At 40.2% G+C, this 10,753-nt stretch overlaps 1 protein-coding gene across 1 annotated transcript in view; it reads right to left on the bottom strand.

Moving 5' to 3' along the window:
* Positions 1–2,180: 2,180 nt before the first annotated feature.
* The window catches only part of TES (testin LIM domain protein), a 27,962-nt gene continuing 19,389 nt past the window's right edge, over positions 2,181–10,753 (bottom strand). The window contains exons 3-6 of the mRNA XM_019654757.1: positions 10,198–10,532; positions 9,081–9,296; positions 8,513–8,671; positions 2,181–3,437 (exon numbers count right to left, since the gene is read on the bottom strand). Of these exons, the coding sequence (XP_019510302.1) occupies positions 3,249–3,437; positions 8,513–8,671; positions 9,081–9,296; positions 10,198–10,518 (885 nt within the window). The 5' untranslated portion in view covers positions 10,519–10,532 and the 3' untranslated portion in view covers positions 2,181–3,248. The remainder of the gene's footprint in view (positions 3,438–8,512; positions 8,672–9,080; positions 9,297–10,197; positions 10,533–10,753) is intronic.

Here is a 10,753-nt window from a genome sequence, read left to right as displayed (position 1 = left end):
CCCTGGCACAATGAGTCCTTTTCATATGTGAGTATTCAGTATAATCATCAAAGTTGTCATTGAGCACTTAAATCAGGGGAGGTCAGGGAGGGGCAGAGAGAATCTCATAAGAATTTGTGGTAAAGTGCTATTTTATGGAGAAATTACCGGAGTCATAAGTTTTCTGAGGAAGTAAGTGAACAAGTTCAGATCTGCCAGGGTATCTTGAAACAAAGGCGTAATACTGATCTTGGGTGGTGGTGTGTCTTTGGTAACCATGGTGAAGTTGGATGAGCTTAAACACTGCGTGTTGGAAATTCCTTAAAAATGAGTCAATAGTGAATCTTTTGGCTTTGGTGAAATTAGGCTGAAATACTTCAAAGTCAGATTTGGAGATGTGTGCTTGAAGGCTTGAGTCATAGAAGTATCAGCTAAGGTTGATTAAAGGAAAAACAGCCGTCAGTCCCTCATTTCCAAAAAAATAAAATACAAAGATACCAGTGAGTCTCTTGAGCATCCGGTATTTCTTAACGGGATTAAATAACCGAAATCGACTGATTTCTCAAAACTATAACTGTATCCAAGGGCTCTGAGCAAAATTCTGCTTAGAGATGAATGAGATATGTGCACTTCTGAGAATGAGTTCGTGATTAATCACTCTAATATGGTCTGTTCCAATAAGATGATAAATGTGTTGCTTCAATATACTTCAGCAACTGATGATGTGTCAAAATCTCTTTTGAATTTCCTGGGTCTCAGGAAAGAAATATCTACCCTCTTTCTTCTTATCCAACCCCTCCTGTTCTCAAGTACCCACTGCTGATTAGGGGATGACAGAATCAGAAGTCATCATTATCCCTTCTAATATCCAAGATGGTGGTTTCTTGCTTTCTGGTGCCTCCATCGTGTTTCCTATACTGGTATCCCCTCCCTCCCAGCACAGTTCTCCCAGGGTGAGGGTCTCTCCTGCTGACTGCACAGATGTGACTGTTAAATGCCTGCTGTGTTGAATACAAAAGGTAAAGCTGTATCTCTGAAAAACAGAATTTACATGGGATTTGGAATGGCAAAGATTTCCATTTACTGACCAACAGGAACTAAGTAGAACAAAAGGTTATTCTTCATTATCTACTTTTGAAGAAAAAGAAATGCATGAATCTAGATAAAGACTTTTATTACTTCTCTCTCTTTTCACATTGCAAGGGAAGGATTTAACCAATCTAGTAACCATCTTATTCTCTTAAGTGTTTATAGGACCAAGTATTTGAAAGTTTTTATTTTTATTTTTTTAATAGAACAAAAATGGCAAAGAACTTCAAAATCTCTCACACAGAGAGTTCATTCTCTTGTATTACAAGGCCAATCTAAAAATAAATCAGAATAGTCAAACCTAGTGGTTCTGTTTATCTCCCAGGCAAAGTAGTTTATTTTTCTAGGAAATGCCTAATATACATGCAATTACAATCTTTGGTAGTAAATTATGGATTTGATCAAATTTTGTGTACTCTCCAAAACAATCTGATTCTACCTCAGCCCCATGAGAATGGAGGCCAGGCAGGCAAATATATGAAGAGTGGCCATGTTAGCAGGCAGGGGAATTGTTTCAATGTATTCCCACTTAGCCATGTCTGGCGGTGGTAGTGGTGGTGGAATTTAAGAAGAAGCACTATCAGCCAAACAAATAAGAACTGAAAAAACATAAAATAAAAATCAAATTATTCTGGGTATGTGTCAAGAAAACTGTTATTCCCTCTATGACAGAAATACTTCACACTGAGGGAATAAGTCTCATGATTTGCTAATATTAGGAAGAATGAATTTACTATGATTCCATATTTGCTTCCTTTTCACAATAGATTGCCATGAAAAAATTCTTAGAAAACCAAATAGAATTGCAATTTGAGTATAATACTTGTTAACTTCACCTCAATAGTTTTCCCAAACTTCAGTTAAATGACATTTTCCTTTTTTTTAAAAAAACTCCCACATGCCTTGAAAACAACTTAAATGCCTTGATTTACTTTAAAGTTTCATAAAACTTATCCTCTCATCAAAACGAAAAGCCTAGTTTCTGTTCTGTCTTGTCAGAAACAGCCTTAATTTCCGGCTGGGTCAATTTTAATCCTTGGAGCTGGCGCCCCCTGCTGTAACAAGTGTTTAATTGCAGAAGGATTTTTTTTCTCTCAAAAAGATATGAAAAGTGCAATTATTAAAGTGAGATTTTATTTTGAATAATATACATATCATTCATTACATTTCATTTTTATAGTGCATAGTGTATGAAAGTACATAGGGAAAAATAAACATTAGGAATACCTAAGGATGGCAGTATATAGGTGAAGAGGACATTCGATATACCCATGAAGAGGCTTAGAAGCATCACGGTACAGTATCCATTAGAAAAGAATAAAAACCATGCAAAAAACATCTACCCACACCACGTCAGGCAAGTGCAATCGGTACAGGTTATAGTTTCTTGGGTATAAAAAGTATACGTGTTCTTTGGATTGAAAATATGATATAAATGAACAGCTTGGCTTTTATGTCCAAGCCAAAAGTCATCTATAGAAGTAAAAAGTGTGGATGCCACATGTGACAATAAAATACTCAAGGCCACAGATGGAGGTCACCAGCTTACAAAGAGAACACTGAGAGGCAGGGTAAATGAAGGCGAAGAGAAACGCAATGCAATGAAGCCCCCTCTGCCTCAATGAGGAAATGGCGAGGGCCTAGGATGAAAATGATAAGAGCTCTCCATCCGAGGCTGCGTCTGTTTCCCTGTCAGAAGAATTCACTGTGTGTCACTACAAAGTTCAGTGACTACGAAGAGGCCATAAGTGGACAGCCTTGGCGTTAGGGAATGTTTCATTTCCTTTTCACTTCATACTAGAGGGAATCGCGAATATGGAACTAGAAATGCTCATCTTCTCATTCAGCACACTAACTTTTAAGTGTTTCATATATACTTTGGCACAAGGTGGATGAGGACAAAGAGTAATTAAACCCAAGCTTCCAACGCAAAGAGTTTAGATTTGGAAAGCTAGAGCAATAAAATTCTTTGCTGTTTTTAAAATCAAATGCTTAAAACAGGTTGTAAATGATGAGATGAAAAAAAAATGGATAAGGAAAACCAGGAAAGAAAGATGCTTAACAAAATCTTCTGGCTCCCATGTAGTTTCTTTTCTTCTATTTATTTTTCCAAATTGCAATGTTACAGTAGCCGCGCAGCCCTGTGGGCCGGGCCCGGCTGCTCTGGGCAGGGCTTCCCCTTAGGACATCATCTTCTTACACTCCACGGAGCAGAAGACCATGCCCTCCACCGGCATGAACTTCTGCCCGAGGAGGCACTTGCTGCAGCAGGAGCACAGGAAGCACTCGGCAGCCGCGTGCCAGCTGAAGTTGTTGTAGCTCACCCGCTGCACCTCGGGGTCGATGGCATTGTGGCAGCCCTGGCACACCTGGAGGGACACAGAAGGAGGGAATGAGTGCCCTGCTGATCAGTGTCCGCAGCCCACAGCTCCGGGTGGGGGTCTGTGCTGAGCGCCGAGGGAATGAGCAGGTGACGGATGCCCTGTGGTGCTGCTGAAAGGCACAGCGTCTTGATGGAGCCCCAGAGCAGTGCGCTTGGCTCCAGCATATTCTGTTAGATTACACACTAGTAATTATATAAAAGGTTATGATTTTCCTACAATGCCAAGTGCTGGAGGACGTGGAGCCACAGGGATTCTCACCCACGGCTGGCAGGGACGCAAATGGTGCAGCCAGTTTGGAGGGCAGCTGGGCGGTTTCTTAACAAGTAAACACACTCATATCGCACAATCCAAGAATCACATTCTTTCGTCTTGAAGACAGGAGTTGACAACTAATATCTACTCAAAATCCTGCACCTGGGTGGTTACAGCAGCTTTATCCATCACTGCCAAATTGGAAGCACAGATGTCCCTCATAGGTGAATGGAATGGGTAAATAAGCTGTGATCCCTCCAGACGTTGGAATATTATTCACGGCTAAACAGAAATGAGCCATCAAGTCATGAAAAGATATGGAGGAAGCGTAAAAGCATATGACTAAGTGAAAGCAGCCAGATGAAAAGGCTACTTTACTGTATAATTCCAACTATGACATTCTGGAAAAGGCAGAACTACTGAGACGATACAAAGATCAGTGGTTGCGAGGGGTGGGGCAGGTGGCAGGAGGTGGGAGAGACGAACAGGCGAGCACAGGGGACTTGTAGGGCAGTGAAGCGCCTCTGTATGCTAGTATAACAGCGTGTGTGTATGTGTGTGTGTCGGGGTGTGTGTGTACATGGTCTGTGTGTGTGTAAAATTTGTCCGTCCTATACACTGTCCAAACCCACAGAATGCACAAGACCAAGAGTGAACCCTTAGATGAACTATGGACTTTGGGCGATTGATGTGTCAATGTAGGTTCATCCTTGGAAACAAATGTCCCACTCTGGTGAGTGACAGTGATAATGAGGGAGGCTATGCCTGTGTGGGGCAGGGGGCATATGAGAAATCTCTATCTGCCTTTCAATTTTGTTGTAAACATAAAACTGCTCTAAAAAAAAGTCTTAAAAAAAGACTTTTCCTCTCTCATTAAAGCTTTGCAGTAATTTTATCACTTACCTATGACACATGAGATTATTAACACCACTAATTTCTAGACAGTAGTAAATGAAAGTCATGCTCCATGTAATTAAAGACTCAATTAAAAACACTGACAGTGAGAGTAATTAGTTTGCACTAAAATTATAATTTGTAGTTAATCGGCTTCTGTTCTGCCATTAGTAAAAAATTATGTATTATCTAATATTGGACAACATTAATACTTACATTCCCTATACCATTCAGTGTATATGCATGTTATATACAAACATATATATGACATAGACACATCACACCCTCAAATACACATGATTTTCTTCACTGCTATTCATGTCTATGGAGAAAATAACTGAATAACCCTCATTAGAGCAAAAAGCGAAACTACCCAGCTATCTGCAAAACACTAGTTCATGTGCCTTCTTGTTTATGCATGTTCTGAGTGAATGTGACAATCTAATGTTTTTGTTTTCAGTATTTTACAGCAAGTGAAGACACCAACCAGGTTGTCCAGCATTACATGGAAGTGACAAGCTTCAGCACTCTTGGTCTCTTTATGTGATTGTCAGGAGTCACTGAGAGATGAAGGCTGGGTGGGTTGAGGAGGGTTAGTTAGCCTGAGCCTCCGTACTTGAAAAGACCTCAAAATGTGGCTGCTACTCAGTGGGTAGACTGGTTCGGGTGTGAAGTGACGCCTTGTTGCAAATCTCCATTTCAGGCCTGCAATATAGTTTCCAAATTTTTAAGAGATGCATGGCTTCTAAGTACAGATATTGTAGCTGCTTAATTCACACATTATGCCAACCTACTCTTCCCTGTAAAGCAAGGGAGATATTCTCTTTGCGTATCAATATACTATTCCTGAATACAACAAAAGTGAGTGTTATAATTACAGACACACTCCTAATTGGCAGCTGTACCATGCAAACACTTACTTTGGTATATTCATTTTTTATAGCTTTATAGTACATTTAGAATGTTCTCCTTTGTAGTTTTCTATATATTAATTTTTCAATATTTTTAAACTTGTGTAAACTGAAGCACTTCACACTCCATTTTTTATTTCTTTTATATCTCGGCCCAGGTTTATCTGATTTACCTTTTTTATCTCAGCCCTGTAATAAGATTTATGGATCTTTTTATAATCTTGTAAAACACACATTTTTATCTGCAATTTATAAAAGAGGTAACTATTCCTCAACTATACACAAAATTAAGGAAAAAGTAACTAATGAGCACACGGGATGGTATCAGAATTTAGGCTTTGCGGTTTCACAAAATTCAGTTTTATTGTTGTATATTTGATTGCCATTCACCCTGAGGTATGACATGTAATCCTAGGTAAAACGTACTGATCTCTAATTCCTCATACTTCTGAAGCTCGCCAGGCCTCCCTGAGGGCTGAGGACTACAAAACCCTTTAGGGGATGATGTGCTTCCTGTGTTCTTAAATCTTAGAGTTTTTCTTTCCTTCAAGCCCTCCTACTTCTTGTATTTGCATACATAATGTGAAATAGCTAATGACCCTTGCTGTAATGAGCTCTCTGGCAGCAGGATCCTGTGGAATCTTGAAGATGTGAATTCTGGGGGTGGCCATTTCAGACTGGGATTCAGCGGCAATGCAGAGAAAAACTCCGTGCATTTCCCATTATCCTTCTAGGTTAGTTTATTCCTCAGAAATGCCCTGTTTTGAGCAGAGTTCTTGGCTTCAGGTTAAAAATAATTTGTTTCTCCCTCCTTTAAAAACAATTAAAAGATCTAAGGAGATCAATGCCCTGAACTAGATAATCTTCAAAATTTTAAATCTTTTAACTTGTTGCATGGATAGCTTTCTCTGCCATCAGCTGGAGTTTGTTTCAGAGACAGATACATTTTCATTTTGATATTAGGCAAAGGGCAATAGTATGTCTTACAGAAAAGTAAACCTCTAAAACAAATTATGTCATAGTATAAAGCTAAATAATTTAGAGATTCTCACTTTTTGTAAAAATCATGTCTGTGGTTATAATTTTCTCCATTAATTAGATACAAAATGTAATATATAATAGATAACAATGTAAAAGTTTTTTAAAAGCCTCATCGATTTAGAGCTTTATAAAATAAGTATTTGCCGAGTACCTACTGTTTTGTTGTAGTGGTGGAAACGGAACAGAAAACTAGGCAGACTCAAGTCCTTGCCCTCATGGAGTTTACATTCAAGCCCTTGAGACCAAGGTCACACGACCCTATAATAAATATACATCATGACAACCCTCTTCTGCAGAGAAACTGTTGCAACAAATTCAGAGAAGCAGTTTTTTGGCTAAATTATGTATCAGGCCACATGGTGATTCAGCATCTATTCCCCAGATATAAGAAGGGGCCATGTGGACCCCAAACAAATAACAACTATCAGAACATAAGTCAGTCACTTAGACATTTCCTGGGTGCAGGCACTGAGGAGCTGGAAATAGAAAGGCAAACTCTACCCTCCAGCTGCTTACAGTCTTGTGGAGGAGACAGATGAGTGCTATTAACAGTTACACATGCTTGGGCCCAGTGGGAGCGGACAGGCAGCCAGCCTAACCAGAGAGAAAGGGGTGGAGCTTGGGGTAGGGAATCAGGAAGGGTGTTCTGAAAAGTGTTAAGCCTAAACTGAGTGGAGGAATGTGGAGGCATAGTCCGGTCAAACAGTAATAGGAGGGTATATCAGACAAAGGAGCAAGCGTGGCAGGAGACAAAGAATAGTGCAGAAACTAGAAAACGCTGGTAACGTGCTGTGCAGATGTAGGATTTGGGTTGGATAACTAGTAGAAGCTTCTAGACAGGAAAGAAGGATCAGGATCTAGTAAACAAAAGCTGAAGGATCGAATTTGCATTTTAGAAAGAGTATCTTCTAGCATTATGGAAGGTGGCTTTGAACAAGATTGAGAATGGACGTGGAAAGACCACATTTGAGGTCACTGCCATCATCCAAATAACAAAAATAACTGAAGTAGAGTAGCTGTAACTGAGGATTTGAGATCTACTGATAAGGCAGTTGACAGAAAATGGCTGATTATAGTGGGGACAATTGGTAAGCGTTGAAAATTGGCATTGACACCAAAACCTTATTTTCATAGTATCATACTGCTAGATCTATTCAAATATGTCATTTTATTTCTTAGCCAAGAGTCTCCTCTGCTAGATGGCTCAGGGGGATCTTTAACTAGTACATATTTTCCTGCATATAAATATTTACAACATATGGTTAATTTTTAAAATTTACCCTTTATCTAAATTATCTATCTCTTGGCCATCATGCAATAGCAGCTCTGTGTAAATAGGGTAGACCCAAGAAAAAAACTATGCTCTCGCATTAAATATTTGAATGTTTGGCCCATGTAAATAAATCCTTTAGATTGATTTAGTTCAACCGAATGGTAAATGGAAAATCATTAAGATTTACCAACTCCAAACCAAAATTTGTAGGTCAAGTTTTGTTATAGTAAATCAATTCAGTATGTGTTTTTAAAAATAGGCACTGTACCGTTTCCAAGCCGCAAAAACAAAGCCCTAGTGGGTGGTCTAGTAACATGAACAGAAACCATAAACACTGAAATGGGGCTAAAGAATGTCATCAGCCTCTGGGAACCTCATGTAGATGGAATCTGATCTGTATGATGAGAATCAATCAATCTCATTCTCATGAAGGCACTTTTTCAGCGGGGATCTGATTATCACACAGCATCTATACTCTACAGTATAAACTGCACACATAAGAAATCTTGAGGTGGCCCATGGTCAGTACATGGACTGCTTTTGAAGTATCTGGATTTTAACAGCCTACAGTAGGAATCATGTTTCCTACTTGAGAGCAGTGCTTTCTGTTCTCACTTGTAGGACCTTAAATAAAGGCACCAAGTCGGTCATAATGCAGGTGGAGGCAACCGCATCAGAGCACTTCTCACCACAGCGTGGTTCTTCACGTAGCAGGGCTTGCACACGGGCTTGTCATCCACCATCACGTAGATTTCCCCAGCCAGGATGTTGTCACAGTCAAAGCAGCAGAAGTGCTTCAGGTGCCAGTTTTGGTTTTCTGCCTGGGTGTACTCGTTGCTGAATATCAGCTGGGAAGAGGATAAAGATAAGATGAATCATGGGGTTTGCTTTTCGCTACAAATAACAAAGCTAGGTTCTTTAGACAATAAGGGATATTCGGATCCACAAGTGTATCAACTTACTTTCTTGGGTTGAAGCTTGAAAACAACCTGAAGCTTGAACTTAGGTTACTATTTGGTTTTGTCAGAATCTATCTTTTCTATTTTGGGACAATCTTTCATTAGTCAACACAATTAACACAACACTCAGAATGACTGAAATTAAAAGTGTTTTCATTGAACTTCTTTGGATGTAAAGAAAGCAACAGCTGCTTGGTTAATTCACGTTGCTGTCTCGCTAAAGTAGCCTTAGAACGGTAAGAGGGGAGTATAGGGGTACAAAGGTGAGCCTGCGTGCAGGTGGCCCCAGAGAACAGACCTCGTCACAGCCAGCACATCGGGGCTTCTCGCTGTCACAGTAATGTCTGCCACAGTACAGCTTCTCATTCTTCCAGAAATAAATCATGTCGACCAGGAGTTCCCGGCAGGTACTGCAGACGAAACAAGCCGGGTGCCACAGTTTATTGTAGCCGGCTCTTTCCGCATAGATGGCTGGGTCGCCTTCCTTCATAGTCAGCTTGCAGCAGTAGCAGGACTGAAAGGGAAACCACCCAATGTCGTTATCATAAGGCTGTCATTTCTCGTCAGCTTTAGGAGAAATTTGGAGAAACTGTCAACAGAAATAATTTCTACTGAAATTAGTAGTTTGTCCATGTAGACAACTAAGGTGTTGGTACTTCTGTGAAACAGAATCTCCCAAGCGGTTCAAACCTAATTCTTACACTCTATGTGTAGCAGAGTATTGTTTCCTGAATTAAAGTCATTTACAGAAAAAAGCTAATTTTCACCGAAATTTTAATTGCGTGTCTAAAAGCGGATAACCTTAGAGTTTATTAGTACTTAAAAAAAATTTTTTTTTATAGGACTAAGCCTTAGTGGTTGATGTGCTAATTGGATCTTTGAGAAAGATATTAAGTTTAATTCTTGTGTTTTGTTCATCTATTTTCTTCAAGGTATAAAAAAAGACTTCAATTTCCCTCTCTAGGAGATTTTTTAAAAATATGATTGAACATAAATGCACATAAATTTAAGTTTGAATTTTAGGCACAGTCTCACAAGCAAAACTAAATTCACCTAAGCATACACTATTCTTGTTTATGGGAAGAGACAAACAATTAACACCAAAATTATGTTTAGAAACAAATTCTAGATTAGTATGTTGCATTCCAGAATGACACTGATGCTAACTAACCATTAATGTATACGTAAAACTCACAATTACACTTCGCAAAAAGTAATCAGAAAACTTGGCCTTAGGCAGAGGTTTCAAATATGATGATTCTCTAAAATCAGTCTACACTGAATTTTCATTCAGTTTATTTCCCTCACCTACGCCCTTTTAGAAACAGAGGAGTAGCCCCAAGAAAAGGTTCAAAGAAAGGGAAAGAACCTGTAGCATACACCCATTGGGCCGACGGTGCGCCCGCTCTACTCACATACTGAATTCTGGGCTCGGCCGACTTCTCGTCCCTGGCCCCCACCGCGGCCGCCGTGCTTCGGTCCCCTCCTGGGCTGTCCACTCTGCTGGGGCCGTGAGCGTCCATTTCACGGGGAAGTTTGACATCTCCTACTCCCAGAGCCTCGCTCTTGTACTTCTTCACAAACTGCTCCATCTCCTTCACCTCTTTGGGAGACAGCTCATGGCACTTGGACGGGTCCTGGTCGTGTGCGGGGAGCTGCTTGGCCAGCTGCTTCTTCCGGTACTGCGCCCCCTCTGAGCCAGCCACCGGCTGCTTCTCCTTGGGCAGCATCTGCATGTAGTGCCGGGCCTGAACAAAGGGACCAGCGTTAACGCGAGACGCCGCCATCAGGCAGGCACATGCAGGAAGCACGTGACCCATCGAAGCAGTTGGTTTCATCTATTACTAACAAATAATCTTTGTCATCTAAATATCTTGAGATGTTAACAAATGGTACACTTGTTCAAAAATGGTACACTAAACAGATTAAGTGCAGTAAAAATGGACACATATTTCTTCATGGAATTAAAGG

Source organism: Hipposideros armiger, unplaced genomic scaffold (genome assembly GCF_001890085.2).
Source record: "Hipposideros armiger isolate ML-2016 unplaced genomic scaffold, ASM189008v1 scaffold_230, whole genome shotgun sequence".
NCBI classification, from domain to species: Eukaryota; Metazoa; Chordata; class Mammalia; order Chiroptera; family Hipposideridae; genus Hipposideros; species Hipposideros armiger.
The sequence above is the reverse complement of the archived record's forward strand: the minus strand, read 5'-3'. Positions and strand labels throughout refer to the sequence as shown.